General features: G+C 49.3%; 1 protein-coding gene across 8 annotated transcripts in view; it reads right to left on the bottom strand.

The window, feature by feature from the left end:
• Positions 1–383: 383 nt before the first annotated feature.
• The window catches only part of TSC22D3 (TSC22 domain family member 3), a 65,682-nt gene continuing 47,423 nt past the window's right edge, over positions 384–18,642 (bottom strand). For 6 of the 8 annotated variants that reach the window (XM_008989736.3, XM_078363000.1, XM_035289542.2 and 3 more), the window contains 2 exons: positions 3,070–3,121; positions 384–1,924 (listed from right to left, as the gene is read on the bottom strand). In XM_008989736.3, coding sequence (XP_008987984.1) covers positions 1,694–1,924; positions 3,070–3,121 — 283 coding nt within the window. In that variant the 3' untranslated portion in view covers positions 384–1,693. Of the gene's footprint in view, positions 1,925–3,069; positions 3,122–3,482; positions 3,635–3,847; positions 4,208–18,642 lie in introns of those variants that run through there. The other 2 variants (XM_008989740.2, XM_008989741.4) reach the window with 2 other exon arrangements.

Raw genomic sequence — 18,642 nt, forward strand, 5'->3', positions numbered from 1 at the left:
GCCTTCTTGATTCCTCCCAAATCACCCCCTCAAGCTGCAGTTTCATGTTATGAGTCACCTCACCACTCACTCCGAAGCTCTCATATGAAAGTGGGAGCAGGAGAGAGAGGAAGGATCTGGGCTTGAGTCCTAATTCCCATAATAACCATGTGACTTTGGTTAAGTCACTTAAACTCACTGAGTCTCAGCTTCTTTACCCAGACAGTGAGGGCAAAGAGCAGGTTCTTCATACGGGTATTGTGCAGATGACACAAGGTCATGGCTGCAGGACAGGCCTGGCACTGACAGGGTGCTCAAGGGATGTTCAGAGAGTCAGTAAAACAGCCCCTACCAGGTGAGGGGCTTCTCCCACCCAGTCCATTTATATTCAGTCAGACACCAAATTTATTTTTAGAAAAACAGAGCAAAGTTTATTGAAATTTCAAGCTACATTTGAAAAATCCAAATCCAAATCCTGGAACCATACATCAGGATAAGGTGTCAGAAAGTGTTAAGTGTTCACTCTCACAAAACCTGCTACAGACAAGCTTCCTGGGCACACCTCCCAGGCTCCATTGGATCAAAGCCATTCCCTTGTTCATCCCTCATCCACAGTAGGACACCATCCTTCTGTTCACTTGAAAGTTTTCCACAAGAATTACAAAAAACAAAAACAAAAACAACAAAAAAAAATGTTTTCAAATGACACTGTGAAGCTCAAACTGCTCTTCTCTCAACCCCATTCTATGTAGTCAGCACCAGTGAATGGTGGGTTTGGCATTCAAAAGAGGACTTCACATGTTTCAGTGGACAGCTGGGGAAAGGGTTGCAGCAGCAAGGCATCCGTGGCCACATTCAGAGGCTGCCCCCCCTTGCCTTTACTCTTGAGACTTACTTAACCTAAAGAACAAACTGGATCAACTCGATAAATGAACACAGTCAAAGACTTAGCCATAAGAGGTAAGGGACCAGTCAATACTCCCAAGGCTGGTTAGGCCCTTCAACATGTAGGTGATGTGTATATGTATACATCGCTACACTAAGATACAGATCTAGCCCTATGGGTATATATACGCATTTATGGCTATATAGAAAAACTATGCCAACACTAACCAAACAGAACTTTGTAAGCGGTCATCCCAAAGCTGTAATCCCACACTGGGCTGTGCACAAAGCCATGCATTACACCATATTAACCAACAGAAGGCTGACTTGGCTCAATCTCTCGATCTGTGTCCCCTGGCTTCACAAAGCAGGGGAGAAAAGAGAGGTTGCCTCTGCTTAGAACACAAGTGGCTTCTTCATAGGAACAGTTGTTGTTAGGTGAAGCTGTTGAAGATGTCCATGGAAATGAGAAACAGACCCCTTAAACTTTCTGGAGCAAATTGGTGTTACACCTCAAACTACCCTTCTCCTTTGCCAGTTGCAGCTAAGTTACCCAGGCCCTGGGAGCCCCCAGGGCGCAGTAGCATTAGAGGCTCACTGGCTTGGGGTTACTAGGCCCCATGCAACTCAGGCTCCAGAGACCTGCTCTTGTCAGGGGTCTGTCACTGGAGTGGACCCAGGTGGCCATGTCCTTAGGACATCTCTTGGCACCAGCTATGCTAGGTGTAAAGTTCTCCTCGTGAGATGACGCTTGGGGAGCCAAAAACAAACTGGAAAGAACTAGGTAAAACAAGTTTAGTGGCTCTGCCCACCCTGAGGACAGAGCCACTTACACCGCAGAGCCACCAGGGGCCTCGGGCACTTGTGGGGATTCGGGAGCTGGCTCTTCAGGGATCAGGCGGGACTGGAACTTCTCCAGCTGCTCTGGGCTCGCCAGGGTCTTCAACAGGGTGTTCTCGCGCTCCAGCTGAGAGTTCTTCTCCACCAGCTCTCGGATCTGCTCCTTCAGGACCTCCACCTCCTCTCTCACAGCATACATCAGATGGTTCTTCACCAGATCCTGCCGACAAGGGAATCATAACAGAGCTATTCCTTAGCTTTTGTGGCCCCTCTGTGGCACCTTTGCTCTGCCATCAGTGTGCCTTTGCTGTCCTTAATGCCAGGTCCCTCCAGCCTTCCCTCAGTGGGCTGGTCTGGCAAGTCCAATTCCTTGTTTGCCTTTCTCTGAAGCACTGAAACCCTCATTCAGTAGAGCTACATGATTTGGCTCATGCTGGAGTTGGGAGCCCAGATTTGAACTAGATAGGTTCTCCCCTGCAAGTTTCTAATGACTTTCAAAGCTGGCTGCTTAGGGGCCTCTGGGGTGACACTTCTGCTGGTTATTGGTGGTTTGCTATGTCCCCCTTTCCACATAAGCCCCTGCTGCTGCTGACCCAGATCTAGGGGAAGGGGAGACCTGCAGTGCATCCCATACTGTTGGTCTGTACAAATCTTAACCAAGAGAATAAAATTGGCTATTTTGGAGTCTCCTCCCTGCCATATGACCCAGCACATTAAACTGCAGCTGTCCTGCAGCCAGCCAGATAGCATGCAGGACACTGGCCTTGGAGAAAGGTACAGGACTGCCGCATCCTTTCTGAATCTGATGACTGCACTGGGGGCAGGGAAGGTGTCCTTAAGCTCCAGGGCACAATTAAGTGGCTCCCAACCTCTGAAGCCCTAATCTTTTGCAGGCATTGTGGCTGCTCCTTGGAGTATGACCTCTACCTGCTAAACAGAGGGACGGGGTAGGGTGCTTTTCTTCCTATTTCCACCCAACTCCTGACCCCAGACCAGGCTCTGCAGAGGCACTGCAGTGCTGTTGCATCCAATGAGCTCTGCCCCTTGCTAGCTGAACGATGCACACAAATGCAAGAGTCTGAGGTCCCTGCCCAGCAGCAGGCCCAGGAGAGAGTCGCAGCCTGCTGCAAAGACCTGATATGGAGGAGGGAAGAAGAAAGGAGGGAGCCCAACAAGGGAAGACTGGAAATGCCCTAAAAGGTGCCACTCTAATCAGACTCCACCTCCAGTGGGGATAGGAGGCGGGCTGTCGGCTTCCTCAGGGTTTTGGCTAACAGCTTTTGCAACCATTCTCTCACTCCTGCCCAGAGTTACATAAGCAGCAGCTAAGTCGGGGGATGAGAATGACGCAGTGATGCCACTCACCATGGCCTGTTCGATCTTGTTGTCTATGGCCACCACGCTGGCTCCGGAGGCACTGCCAAGACAAAAAGCAAAGCGACCCGTTATCCACTTGGTTCTACTCTGAGTACATGGCAGTTGTGGCCAAAGTCCTCCATCTGCCTCTGCTCTTCCTCTCTCTCTTTCTCGCCTCCCTGGCCCGGAGTTCGGGAGAGTATGTCCTCAGATCCTTCCCTGGGCCCTGCAGGAAGCTGCATGTCCTCATGGAGGCTGCCTCAGCGCCACTGCCGCCGCCCCGATTTCCAACCGATCGGAGCTGCGCGCGAGTCCTGGGGCGCACAGGCCACCGTGGCCTGCTCGAGCGATTAGCAAACAATGGGGGCGCGCGGCCCGGGGAGTTCCCCGCCGCCGGCCTAGAAGGTCCTGGGCAAACCTACCCGGCTCTGAAGCTAGCTAGGAATTCCTTCTCGGCTGGGAAGCTTCCGGCCTTCTCCCAAGCGGCGCACCGCGCACGGCCAGCACCCTGCCCAGCCCTGCACGCCACCCTCTCTGACTCCGGCTGCCTCTGCGGCTGTAGCAGCTGGTTCTCACAGCGCAGCGGCCGCAGGGACGCTTCGACGACGGATCCCAGAGCGGCGGTGACCCCCGCCTTCCTGCGTCCCCTCCCCCCGCCCCTTCCCAGGATGCTGCACCGCGGGGAACGGGGACCGGCGGCGCACGGCTCGCTCGGAGATCCGCCTCGGAGCCCAGCACCAGCCGGTGCCCAGGCTCGGTAGGCGCGGGAGCTGGGGCCAGCGGTTACCTGTTATCCAGCTTAACGGAAACCACATCCCCTCCAAGCAGGGAAGAGAAGAAGGAGATGGAGAAATTGTGCAGCTGATAGACCGCCACCTCCATGGGGGTCTGATACATTTCGGTGTTCATGACTCGGGCTGGCTGCCGGGAGCTCTGGCCGAGCTTCGTGTCTGGCTGGGCGGCTGCCGGAGCGCTGCGTTGGGCTGGGCTCTGTGCTGGAGTCTGGCCCTGAGGCTAGGAGCGGGGCGAAGGCTGCAGAACGAACCCAAAGCCAGGCAGGCGCTCCAGCTGGAGTTGAAGGGAAGTGACTCGAGGGGTGTCACCTTGTGTGTCACAAACTCCACGGCCGCCAGTCCAACCCAGACTCGGAGATATTTTGGCTCCTGCTTCTTTATATAGGAGGAGCTGGCTGCGTCACATGGCGTCAGGGGCCATGCAAATGAGTACTGTACCGGGCTTTGTGGCCCAGTTAAACCACATCCCCTCCCTGAACCTTAGGCTGGGACTGTAAACAGTTCAGCGCTTTCTTGTGCCAACTGGCATCTCCAAAGAGGGCTCTGGAGATTGATAAAAACCAAACGAGCGGATTTCTAGAGAGAGAAAAAATACAAATGCCCTAACAAGAGGCAGAGGGCATTCAGCAGAGAACAACGCTGGTTTGAAAAGCTCTTCTTCAGGTGGCAGCCAGCATGCCCCCATGACTTTGCATGCTCTCCTATGTCATACTCCCTGGACACCCGCCCGCACCATCATGGCCTCACCTTCTTCCCAGTGACTGACCTTTCAGTCTCCCTTGCACACACACTTTGTCACCTGCAGATTCACTCTCTAATCAACCCAGCTGTCCCCTCACCAGCCAGCTGACCTGCCGACCTGCCCCAAACTCCAGCATTCATCCACTCGCCCCTTCCTCTGAATATTCAGGTGTGGGAGTACTTGCCTGTGGACTGGCACATGTCCAAATCTGTGACATGCGTGTAGTGCATGCACAGGTCCACACTAATCTACAGATGCATATGTATGGGGGAGAGGGTGTCCAGGAGCTGAGGTGAGTGGGGAGAGCAGCTAGGTGGGTGACAGAGGAGATGAGGAGGAGACGGGGTATGGGAGTGAGCACTAGAGTGACCACAAGATGCCAGCCCTTTTCTCTTTGGTTTCCACATTCTACTCTTCAAAGAAAGTGCATTCAACAGGCTGGGCACAGTGGCTCACGCCTGTAATCCCAGCACTTTCAGAAGCCAAGAAGGGCAGATCATAAGGTCAGGAGATCGAGACCATCCTGGACAACATGGTGAAATCCGGTCTCTACTAAAATACAAAAAAATTAGCCGGGTGTGGTGGCGTACACCTGTAGTCCCAGCTCCTCAGGAGGCTGAGGCAGGAGAATCGCTTGAACCCGGGCAGTGGAGAATGCCATGAGTCGAGATTGTGCCACTGCCCTACAGCCTGGGTGACAGAGCAAGACTCTGTCTCAGGAAAAAAAAAAGAAGAAAATTCATTCAACATTATCCAGGATACCATGTCTTAGTTTTTTAAAAGGTAAAACTGTGTTATTTTCTTTTAAATAGTGAATAACAGTAACACTCCAAACCAAAGGTATAAATACATATAAACAATCCCAGGAACACCTGTGCCCAGCCATGCACAGCATTAAAGGGCACTTAGGAAAAACAGACTCTAAACCATAAACAAGATGAGGTGATTGTTCCACGATGAGTTACACAGTTCCCATCAAAATATATTTTCTTTATTTTCAGCCTCAAGCTGAGGAAAAAAAAAAAAAAGGCACAAGAGACTTGAGGTCCTTTTCTTGTGCTCCTTCCTAAGTGAAGACACCTGGTGGACAGAAGCAGAATTGCCACCAGAAGGAACAAGAAGGGCAGGAACAGGTGATGCAACCAGGAATAGTATTTACACCAACTCAGAACCAAAGGAGAACATTGGGTTCCACCACATATACAATAATTTGGATGAAGTTACGGCCAGTACCCATGAATCAGTGCTCCACAGGCTGTGGTCCAAAAAGAAAGATCCTAATGCAATCATGCTATTGGAAAAGTACTGGGGCCTCTTATCAGCAAAGAAGGTAATTATGATTTGCTTTAGGATATTTCTCTTAACCAGGTGCCTGGCACCAACACCCTGGCCAAGGCCCCAGGCAAGCCCAATCTGAAGGCCTTGATTTCCTCCCGGTTTCCAGGGCAGTTATGCCACTGAACAGCCACCATTTTGGGCTATGGTGTGGTGCTCTATTGGTGGATTCCAGTGGTGATAAAATGTGTACAAGAGCCATTCTATTTGCAAAGTGCTGACCAATAGAACTATCTAAGAAACCTGCTGCACTATCCCAAGATGCTGTTTTTCTTCATTTTGCTTTATGTGGGAGACAATCCTGATCTCAAGACATTCTGTTAAAGACATAACCTCTGAACACGGCATTTGCACTAAAACGTGTAGTAGACAGAACAAAGAGTAGACTATACTTATGGGTCAAGAACATTCGCTGAAAAAAAGCCTCTTAAATCAGGAACTAAACTGGTATTGGAATTCCCTGATATATTAATATTAATTTGCCCTCTGTAACGCATAGAGTTTTCTTGGTCCAGAAATTCTCTGAGCTGTCTTTTCATTGGCTTGCTAATTTTTCCTCAACTATTGCTTTCCCCTCCCAGCAATATTCCAAGGAAGATGATGAGAAGAAAAGGGGACAGAGAAATAAGCTGGGCTGGCAGGGGAAAAACACCACCAGGGCACAGGACAGAAGCAAAACAGCTCCTTCAACAGGGACTCCCTTATGTGGAGACAGAGGCAGAGTAATCCAGGTGGTAGAGGAGGGAAGGGAAAAGGGGTTAAGGTTCCCGGCAGAGCTGCATTTGAATTGGTCATTAATTTGTCTACGGCCATACCACCCTGAACACACCTGATCTCGTCTGAATTGTTCATTAGTTTTATAAAAGCAAACTGAGTCTGAGACTCACTGACAATAATAGCTACTATTAAGAGTATCTGCTGTGGGCAGACCCTGTGCTGGCTGCACCACCAACCCCAAGGTGTAGGCACTGTTACTCTCATTTTACAGATGAAGAAACCAAAGGTCCAAGAGGCTACCTTGCCCAAGGCTGCAAAGGTAATAAATTGCAGAGCTGGAACTGCAGCTCAGGGTCTTCCTGACCCAGAGACCAAATTTCTTCCTACTGCACTGACCAGTGGAGCAGGGAATAGGTTTGTTGAACAGGTAGAGGCTTGAATGAGTGAACTGAGGAAGTTGAAAGGGAGGTTGGAGGTGCCAGAGAGTGGGAAGGAGGAAGAGAGTGGTAAGGAGAGTGGTAAGGTGAGGGGCAGCAGCGCTACCGTTAGAGAGGTCCACAGACGGCCTATGAGTTCTGCGAGCCTTGGCTTTTCTGACACTCGAGGCAGGGGAGATCAGCAATGGGTAATTGAAATAATTTCCAACTGTCCAAGTGAGATTTATGAGAGGACCATGCTCATCCACATCATTCCAAAAGGCAGCCAAGCAATCCTCAAAGTAAACTCTCTGTTTGGGAAATGGGAAACATGAATCTAACAGGGCAGCTTCCAGAATGGAACGTGTAGGTCTAGGGTGTACAATATTCCAAATCAAGTATGGAGTCTTGGCAGAACAATCACAATTCGGTCAGACTTTGAGTTCCTGGAGCCCCACTCGCTGGCACCCTTAACTAACTCCTTTTCCCCCGATTCCAGCTGTGCTCAGGTTTTAGGAGAATGAAGTCAACAAGAAAATAAGTTCCTATCAGAGGTTTAGTTAGTTTGTTTAAATAAAAAAAAAAAAAGACATGTAAAGGAGAGTCCAGGTTCAGACCATACTCAGCCAAGCTCTCGTCCTCTCTACACCTCTGGTTCTTTTGAGTGAGATGTGATCACCCTGAGACCTTATGATCCTCCATTAGGAAAGAATGAATGAATCCCAGGGTCCACTGGCACCCTAAGGAAAGAATATGGACTTAAGTGTCCCTGTAGAAAAATTTTCCAATAACAAGGGCAGGGGAGATAAGGGTGGGTAGGAAGGGTGGGGGTGGGGGAAGGAGGAGAACCCAAAAAGTTTTCTGCTTAACCCTCAGCACACCAATCAATTCCTCCACCCAGAGTAGCTGTGCCAAAACTTGCAGTGAGAGGAAGTTTGTGCTGTACCTATCCATGATCCGATCTAATATTTCTGAGTGATGTGCTAATCCTTGAGACCCTCAGGGTCCTTGTTTCCAATGAAGTGGGCCCCAAACAGGAAACAGTGGTCTAGGCATTCAACGGCCCAGCTACCCCAACATTTGTAAATGTTGCCAAATTCTCTTTCTGACGTCCCATAACTCATAATGTAGGCTAGACCCAGAGCCAACACAGCAACAGTGCCTCACTGAAGAGCCAGGCCCTTTGCTGGCTCTGAGTTCTAGTCTTAATGGGACATAGCAATGAAACAGACATGGTTGACCCTACCTTTCTTAGGGGTGACCTTCTGAGATGGAGGGCGGCATAATGAGGACAAGGCCAATTCCTTCCATTTCAAGAGGCCTTGGAAGCCAGCATATTCCCTTTGAGCTGAAAAAAAGTGCCTCAGCACTTCCCACTTATGTGTTCCCCTTCAAATGCCAGACTGGACTCTTTAGGTAGGACAAGAGCCCCTCCTATGCCAGGTTCCCATGGAACAGCAGAACAGAAACTGGGCAACGTCTGGGCGGCAGAACCCTGGGCAGGATCTCAGAGCCCTGCCGGCGGTTGGACAGCAGATTCAGGGTGGGTGCGGTAGGTTGGGGGTGGCAATGAGGGGGAACATATCACTTCCCTTTTTGTCACACTTGAAGCACTGTGTACCACACAGCCAGAAGGAAACTATTTATAGGCAAGTCTTCCTTATTTTCTACAGGGAATGTTCCACCCAAAGATTCAGCAGTGTTGCCAGCAAAACACAGGGTCCTGTGTCAGGAGAAGCGGAAAAAGACATGATGTGAGAGGTGCGGGAGAAGCCACAAAACAAACACTGGGTTAGGAGCTGGAAAAGGAAATACAAAAAGGATATTGAGCGATAGAGCGTTAACACAGTGTTAATGGGATGGCTGAAAAACATCCCTCCCCACTTACTCCTCCACCGCGGGCCCCCTTCCGTCTGAAGCTCTGTCTAGTTCTAATTACTTACTTATCCCTTTTTCTGAAGAGGCTGGGTGAATAAGGAGGTTGAAATGCCATGGTTTAATTTGTCCTTGCTTCTTGCTTATCTTCTCTCTTCCCTTCTGGTTCCACTCCAGTGTGGGAGACTATAGACAGGAAGGCCACTGCCACTTACATAGTTACTTTGGCTTCATGGAAAATCCCCAAAGTCCAGAAGGAGGGAAGCAAGAAGGAAAGACAGAGAAAGAGAAAGTGCCTTGTTCTCTGTGGATCATGTGAACTGCCCTGCATGGCCAGGACCCAGAGCCCCGAATTTGGGGGGGCAGGAAAATGGGGAGGAGGATGCAGATGCAGAGGCAGAAGGTGATGATGAGTGGGATGGAGCCCAAGGAGAATCTCGGCGGAGAGATGGACACTGTCTTGGAAAAGCAGCTCTAGCAACTGATTTGGGGCAAACTCTGGCACCGAATGATGGCAGGAGCAATGAATTGCGCCTTTCAGCTTCCTCCCAGCCAGGGTCCCATGTGAGCATCACAATCTCTGAGTGACACTAGGGATGACAGGTGCAACCAAACCCTGTTTTAACAAAGCATTCTACCCCTCCTGCCTTCACTTAGAGGAGTTAAAAACTGCTCTCGTCAAATCACCCTCAACACCCTAACTTTGGTGGCTCACCGTGGCGAGGGGGAGGTTTGTCCTGCCGTGTCAGCAGGGCTGGAAGTACTGGCGACTTATACGGGAATGCAGTTTAGCTCAGTGGATCTTCAATTTCATGAACCTTGTGTCAATATTTATGCCTGTCTCCCTTCTCCTTATGCCTTGTAGCTGGGAAGATTTACCTCCATAATTTTTCCAGGCCCTCCTCTTATTTTCCACCCTCCCCATTGTCCATCTACAAGTAGGAAATAGATATTCCTGAAAAAGGTGGTTGGTAAAACTAACTTTGGTAAATTGAGTCACTGTCCTCCTTTCCCCTGCCCACACTAGTTGCCATTATCATTTAATTCAATTCAAATCAGTTCAATTCAAAGTTGAGTGAATGTTTATTCAAAGCACAAGACACATTTCAGGGAAATTTTAAAAAGTAAAGTGGGCCGGGAACAGTGTCTCACGTCTGTAATCCCAGCACCACATGAGTCCAAGGAGAGTAGATCATTAGGTCAGGAGTTCAAGACTAGCCTGGCCAAGATGGTGAAACCCCATCTCTACTAAAAATACAAAAAAATTAGCCAGGCATGGTGGGGGGTGCCTGTAATCCCACCTACTCCGGAGGCTGAGGCAGGAGAATTACTTGAACCTGGGAGGTGGACATTGCAGTGAGCCGAGATCTCGCTGTTGCACTCTAACCTGGGTGACACAAGACTTCGTCTCAAAAAAAAAAAAAAAAGTTAACTGACAGTACAAGTCCAAAATTGTGCTTCCTTCCAGAATATTCTGGGTCTGTGGTCAATTCAGAAGTCTCTCTACTGGTTAGACCTTAGTGAAATGTTTGCTTCAGGAGAAAGCCTTGGGCTTGGGGGTGCTTGGGTTGGGGGGTGACCTGGGGTTGGGGGCTGACCCATGAAATGATGCCACTACCATCCGGGGCAGAATGGGGCGTGCTTTTCTCCTCCCCATCCTGCCCCTCAGCTTGTGCCCACCTAGACAGGATAATGCAGCAGCCATGAAACTTGGGGTTTCTGTGGGATCTACCACTCCTTTAACATTGTGGCTGACAGTGCCAGGAAAGGTCCCTCACCCTGATTCCCTTCCCTAACCCAGGGCTTTGTGAAGCAAGGGAACAAGGCACAGGTATTTGCTTTCTGAGTTGTGGGTCCCTTTCTTCCAAGAAGGGGGTCTTTGTTTAGCGTAGGGCTCAGCTCTCCCTGCCAACTTCTTGATGTTCATCCTTTGGCCAGCTCCTCTCAGCCTTACGCTTGTCCCACCTCTTTCAGAGGCAGGTGCTAAGGTTCCTTACCCTCTCCCACAGACCAGCAAGCATCTTCAGGTAGACAGACAGGCTCCCTTGTCACAGCCCACCCTCTGGAAATCCTAGTGTCCTGCAGCTTTGGCAGGGGTTGGGAAAGAAAGTAGCAAGACTATGGCCACTCTCCACATTTGTGTGTCTGCACCAGCCCTCCACCAGCCAGTCCAGGCCAGCAGGACACTGGCAGGGCCTCTCCGCCTCCACTTTGCTCTGCGGAACAGTTCCAAGAGCCGAAATTCCAAGCCATTTTCTCTGGCAGTTGCCAGGGTTACTTTGAGTGGCATGTGAAGGACTTGCAGGCTATTGGCAATGCTTGGGAGACAGCAACCAGGAGGATCTTGCTGGGGATTGGGGTGCAGTAGAAAAGGGGCCTGTGAAGAGGGCAGGAGCACCTGCCTCCATTGTGGGCCCCGCTATAGAATAGGTGACCTTTGAAGTGGCACAGGTTTTCTAGGGAACAAAAGGATGGTTAATAATGCTGGCCTCTTTAGTTCCTTGGCCGTGATGGGTAAGCATTGTGAGTCTCCTAGAGCCCTCGCTTACCACACAGCAGATCTATTCACCATGAGCTCATTTGAGGTAGCTCCTTGATTGTCTGTTGTGGGACTCTGTCACATGTGAAGAGGGGCTCTGCAGATTGCAAAGGGCCTCTGGCTCTTCAGCCACCACCACCCCCCGCCTCCTGCCTTCCAGGATGGAAAGAAGGCAGCCTAGCTGGGGCGGGGGCAGTGGCAGGAGGCGGCAGGGGGCACAATATTCCCAGAACAGAAAGAAAGGGAGAAACAGGCCAGCTCTTCCCTGGGGAGGGCCCCCCCAACCATGGGAACAGCACCAGATATCTCAAAGGAGTGTTGGGAGGGCTTAAGGAAGGCCTCCTGGTTTGGTTTAAGAATCACTGAGAAGGAATACACACAGCTTCTCAGGAAGAAAGAGTAGCATGGAAGCACACACATTTGTGCAAACACCCTCTCCAGCCTTTCACACGGTCTGATAATTCACACATAGCCAGGCAGAGAGGGGCACCTGACCCCCTTCTCCGATGTTGTCACCTTCCCCATGACCCCAAAGGGGTAATAAGGCCACAAGACACAGCAAGACAGCGGGGCAGGACACTGTAGACCTTGCCACAATGTCAACAGGCATGGCCTCTGCACTCTCTGACATCCAACGCTAGCTGTGTGCTGTGCAAGGGTGACAGGTGACAGGGTCTTAGAAGAAGCTTGAAGTGGTATTCAGGTGGACACAGGGGGAACCAGCTTGAAGCCTCATACTGCATACCGGGAACAGGAAGTCCTGGCATTGCCACAAGCCCAGTTTTCAAAGATGTCAATCATGCATTATAATGGGCTGTTTTAAATGAAGGAGAAATAAAAACAAGTACCATTTGTGCACAATCAATCATATGGACGCCTAAGAAATGATTCCCACAGGTTCCTCTTGAGGACAGCTCTAACTAGAGCCAGTCCTGGCACAGATGCCCTCTGTGACCTGATAAGTGTGATCTGAAAGGCGGTGAGAAAAAAAAACCCCTCTCAGTCAGAGCTGTTTCCAGACCTGCCACTGTGGTTCTTACAAATGCCACCATCAGAATCATGCCTTTGGGTTCCAATGATCTCTCCTGGAGTTCTTCATTTATACTCTGAGGAATCAGAAAAGTTTATTTTCCAATGCAAAAAGCCCTGGGAAGGTTACATTCAGCCACTATCAGTTCAAATACTTCAGTATGAACTTAATTATACTATTACTTTCAACAGAGCAGTCAGTGGCCAATGAGTGTCAGCATGCAATTGGACACATAGCAGGCAAACCTCGTCGGTGGGCTTTAGAGGGCCTGAGGGAGATTGTGGAAAATGCAGGCATCCTGGGTTGCAGCCCAACAAGTCTAGTGGAATAGGTGTGGGGCGGGAGAAGGGTTTTTCTCAGGTGTTTTGGATGCAGCTCTTTTGACACCAGTCAATGGAACTGCTTTTAGGAACAGCTGGCCTAAAGGTAAGAGCCAAGGAAGGGTCTATCTGAAGAGCCCCTATGGTGCCAGGGCACTGAGACTCACTTTGTGTGACACATTCAGACGAGGCTTGGCATATTCCAGGCCTGCTGTCTAATCTGCCCTCTCTTTCTCTCTCACTCCTGAAAGCTTGACCAGAACGTGAGAGCTAATATATTTTTTTTTTTTTTTTTTTGAGAGGGAGCCTCCCTCTGTTGCCAGTCTGGAGTGCAGTGGTGTGATCTCGGCTCATTGCAACCTCTGCCTCCCAGGTTCAAGCGAGTCTCCTGCCTCAGCCCCTTAGAGTAGGTGGGACTACAGGCCCATGCCACTATGCCTGGCTAATTTTTGTATTTTTAGTAGAGACAGAGTTTCACCATGTTGGCCAGGACGGCCTCGATCTCTTGACCTCATGATCCGCCCACCTCAGCCTCCCAAAGTGCTGGGATTACAGGCGTGAGCCACCATGCCCAGCCGAGAGCTACTATTAGAGGGATGATCCTGAACCTGCTCTGATTTACATCCATATGTTTGGCAATTTTTGCCTCTCTGTTTAAAGGAACAGATGCCTTTCAAGACACTACACAGCTATCAGTGGAACCTCTCAGCCTACTAGGTCAGGGACATGGGCAGGGGGTATAGGCATCGCTGTGGGAAAGAGAGAACCCAGGGTAGAGAAAGGGAAGGGGCTGATTTTTCTCTAACAGCAGTTTGGTCTATAAACCGGCCTAACGTTCCTTCTACAGGAACCAGCTCTTCTCCAGCCCCGTGGCTGTCACTGCCCGGTCAAACCTGGGTCAATTCCCAGGTAAGCTGAAGGGGTGACTCATTCCCCCCTCAAGAACCTGCTGGGGCTGACTATAAAGACTTGCCAGGATCTCTGCAAACATGCCCGTCCCCACCCTGATCCAAGCCTGGAACTCACCCCTGCCTACCATCCTCACCCCATCCCATCGCTATGAGCCCCTCCCTGGCAACAAGTCTATCTCCCCTGCTCACGGAGTCCCCTCTCCAAGAGGGAGCAGGAGGGGAATTTACTGTTCTCTGTGGTGTGCATCCGGCCTACTTTTGGTCTTATTTTATTTTTGTATTTTTATAATTTACACTGTTTGCTAGGTTTGGGGCTTAAATAAACAAAAGCTATGCATCTCCCCAAGGCCTAGACTTCCTGGTTGCCTGCCAGCAACAGAGTGACCCTTTTAACCTCTTCTCTTGGTCCTTGAGACAGTCAGTGTTGGGATTGGAGTTGAACGAGAAAGATATTTAGGGTCAAAAACCTGGAAATTCTTAGTGTCACACTAAAGTGCCATCCTCAGCCCTTGCCAAAATATGAATGTTAAGCACTGAAGCCACTTTACCAAGGACAGGCTTCTAAAAAGTCCACAGCAAGATTGTAAAAATAAAGCACAAAAATGGAAAATTCAAAGTATTGGCATTGATTTCTCTTTTGTTTTGTTTTGTTTTCTTTTCTTTCTTTTCCTTCCTTCTTTTCTTTTATTTCTTTTTGAAAAATCTACTTTACAGACGTCTTTGTACCACCAAGCAAACACAGAAGTGTCCAGGTCTCTGTGGATAGGGCCTTTGCGGCACGAGCAACCTTAAAGACCTATAGACACCAGAGCAGGGTGGGCTTGACCAAGAAGGCTTCTTGCCAAAGTTCATACACCTTAAAAAATAAGAGGAACACTAGCCCCTATGTCCTACGGATAGAGCTCTAACAGCAAACTAATGAATCCCGGTCAACAGTTCTGACATCCTGTTATTTGCTAAAACTAATAATACCATGGAGTTTGTTGACAGAGTTGCAGAAGAGCTAAAGTAAATATGGAAACCGAGGAACAGCCAAGTATAGACAGTTACTAGCTCAGCAGTTGAGAGGACGAGAGTTTCACAGATACTCTCCTTGGACATCTTGGGGCACCGGGGACTGAGCACGATTGGGAGATAACCCAGAAGTCATCTGTCAGGTGATTTCTGTCCAATAATAGGCTGCTGCAATGATGGGTTTGGCCTACGGAGCTGGTACTGAGCCTTCAGACAGACAGTAATGAGATGAAAAATTGAGAGGGACTCCCCTGATATATTTGTGAAGGGAGGTAATGCCCTGAGAAATGTCATTCTAGCTCTCACTCTAAACGAACTTGGTCAAGTGGCAAGAAAATATGTCACAAGGCCGGAGTTCTTTTTTCACCTTGGCCACTAACCAGCTGGGGACTTCATAGAAGACCTCTAAACTCTCTATGCTGCTAGATTCACACCTCTCAAATGGGAGTACTGCCACACAAGGTGTATATGTTTTATGGATACCCTAATGTCTGGAAACATAAATAGATATCATTTAATTTTAATTTTTTACAGATTAAAGATGTCTTTGATGACTTTATAAATATTTACCTATGGATCTTATGGACACCCTGTACGTAGCATAGCTGAGCTCTTCTTTTGGCTATGTGAGTGTGATAAACTCTATGATGAGTAAAAGCTCTGGCTCCCAAACACTGCTGGCAAAATGGCTCCCCAAGTGAGCAGCGCTTTTAACACTCTTTCAAATTTATCTTTCTAACCTTCTGTCCAGTTTCAATGTTTGTGCTCATGGTTTCACATACACTGCTATGAGGAGGAGGGTAAAGTTGTTTAAATTATTCTCCTGAAGGTCCTAGCAATGTTTCCCTGTATGTAGAACTTCTTCGTTTTCTTTTGTTTTCAGACTGGAGTGCAGTGGCACCATCTCGGCACTGCAACCTCTGCCTCCCGAGTTCAAGCAGTTCTCCTGCCTCAGCCTCCCAAGTAGCTGGGATTACAGGTGCCTGCCACCTCACCCGGCTAATTTTTGCATTTTTAAAATAGAGACGGGGTCTCACCATCGTGGCCTGGCTGGTCTCAAATTCCTGACCTCGTGATCCACCCACCTCAGCCTCCCAAAGTGCTGTTATTACAGGTCTGAGCCACTGCGCCTTGCCCTTTTTTTTTTTTTTTTGAGATGGAGTCTTGCTCTGTCACCCAGGCTGGAGTGCAGTGTTGCGATCTTGGCTCCCTGCAACCTCCACCTCCTGGGTTCAAGCAGTTCTCTGCCTCAGCCTCTCTAGTAGCTGGGATTACAGGTGCTCGCCACCACACCCGGCTAACTTTTTTATTTTTAGTAGAGACAAGGTTTCACCATCTTGGCCAGGCTGGTCTTGAACTTTTGACCTCATGATTCATCCACCTCTACCTCTCAAAGTGCTGGGATTACTGTTGGGGGTTGATGGATTCTCCTTTCCTGGGGTAGTTTCTTTTTACCAAGAGCCACAGTGTGAGCCACCGCGCCCAGCCGACCTGAATGTAGATCTTCTAAATTGCACAACGTTTTGACCCCAAGAACCACTCCAATGGGACAAACAATCAGTAATCAGTAAGACCTCTATTGTTTCCAGCAGGACTGAAGGCATAGTCAGACAGGACCATGACTGAAAATCGGCCGTGCAAGGTCTCAATGAGCACTGATTAGCTTTCTAGACTAGAATACAAACCTTGTAAGGGCAGGGCTTATTTACTACCGTACACCCAAGGCTTGGACCGGTGCCTGGCACACACAGTACAAATGCAGGAAATACATGCTTAGTAAGTTAAAAAAAAAAAAAAGGTTGTCTATGTGTTAGGACTGTGCTAATGGCCTCATGGAGAACTATAGGCACATTAATTAATTAGTCTCTGTTAACATTTTAATTTGGGGACAATCATTTTCTGAGAGAAACAGTGCAGTTATAAACACAGAAGACCTGTGAAAATCAAACACACTTGGGAAACCCAAATATAGTTTAATTGAGTAAGTGGCCACTAATGACCTGGAAGCACAGCACAACCACTTAAGTAAAAGGGATAATTCATCCGTGCGTGTGCTCCTGGTTCTCCACTAATGCTAGGACTTTGGTCAGTTTCCATCGCTAGCTAAAGGGGCTGGGTCAGTTGGGAATAGGTCACCCAGAGTGAGCGGTAGAGGGTGATAAAGCCCAGGAGCAGGGTGGCCAAGTCTCAGCTGGCACCAATATCAAAGGGGGATTTAGGGCTAGCAGGCCTGACGCTCTGAGTCAGTGGCAGCCATATAGCTGGAATGATGGGAGTAGGGGGAGGACAAAAATTATCCGGACTAAATATACCCTGATACTCACTAAGATAAAGGAAATTCTCACCATTAGTGTCACCCTTGGGTTTGAAGTCTTGAGGTGCCCTGTTAAAATTGTAAATTTAGTTTTTCTCAGGGAAGGGATGTGATGACTTGGCTCAGCTTGGTCAGAATAGTTGGGGGGCTTCTGGGAGAAGTAACCCAGGCTGGCTAAGTATAGACTGGTGGGGTGCTCCCTAGGGTGGGGCATCACATTGAGCCCTGGTTATCTGATAGCCTTGGGATTTCAGGGGACAGGCAAATGTGCCCAAATATTGAAGACTCACTGGCTCTGAGTGAGCAGCTTTAAGAGTAGCAGAGTTTAGGCTGGGTGCGGTAGCTCACACGTGTAATCCCAGCACTTTGGGAGGCTGAGGTAGGCAGATCACCTGAGGTTGGGAGTTCGAGACCAGCCTGACTGACATGGAGAAACCCTGTCTCTACTAAAAATACAAAATTAGCTGGGCATGGTGCCACATGCCTGTAATCCCCGCTACTCGGGAGGCTGAGGCAGGAGAATTGCTTGAACCCGGTAGGCAGAGGTTGTGGTAAGTGGAGATCCTACCATTGCACTCCAGCCTGGGCCACAAGAGTGAAACTCTGTCTCAATAAAAGTAAAAATAAAAATAAACTCAAAACTAAAGTAGTGTTTAGGGCAAAGAACATTGTTTTCTCCTGTTCTTGGTAAATGAAAGCAAACTGTTATGAAGATGCCGTGAGGAGCAGCAAGGCTGCCTTGGGCATATTGGGGGTGTTAATCTTCAGTGCTCCCTGTCTGGGAGACCCCGCTTGCTTGCTCATCAAAACATCCTCCCTGGGCGCATCCTCCTCCAGCTCTACTGCCTCATTTATACTGTGGCATAGCTGAGAAATTAACCCCCAGAAGAGTCTGTGGCTGTTGGGAGTTGATGGATTCTCCTTCCCTGGGGTAATTTCTTTTTACCAAGAGCCTGCTGCGAATCCAAAGGAATGAGTCTAGTGGGAGAAATTCCAGGCAGAAGGGCAGGATGCTGGAGGAGCTTTCTTTGACCATTTTCTGCCACTTTCTGCTGGCAGTGGCCTTCTCTGACTGCGCCCCAGGCAGCTCTGGCAGCTGACACAATACTGACGCTAGAGCTGGCGAGGGAAGCCCTTGCCCCTCAGCACCACTCCTTCTTGCCCTTGTAAAACTCTGGAAAAACCTCAGCCCTGGGGCTCCCTCTAGTTTGACCAGGTGATAGCCAACTGCCTGACACCAGGCAGAGCTGGGCCGATAGAGGGAGGCAGGAAAGTGGGGCTGGGCATCACCCCTCCATCCCCGGGGCCCTGTTGTGAGGTGTTGACAGCTGGGAGAGGACCTGAAACCAGTTAGCCTGGGGCTTCCAGCCAGCAGTGTATTTTCATCTTGTTTTGACTGGGACCGTCCTCCCCTGTGTAAACACGTCCATGTCAGGGGGAAGAAAATGTAGAACAGCTTAAAATAAGTGGGTGGAATGCCTCCCACTCATGAATCACCAGTGCAGGGAATGCCCTGCAGGTGGGCCTTGCTTTAAGCAAACCTGACATTATGAAAATTTTAACTTAACAAGAGGG

The sequence above is a fragment of the Callithrix jacchus genome, chromosome X, assembly GCF_049354715.1.
Source record: "Callithrix jacchus isolate 240 chromosome X, calJac240_pri, whole genome shotgun sequence".
NCBI classification, from domain to species: Eukaryota; Metazoa; Chordata; class Mammalia; order Primates; family Cebidae; genus Callithrix; species Callithrix jacchus.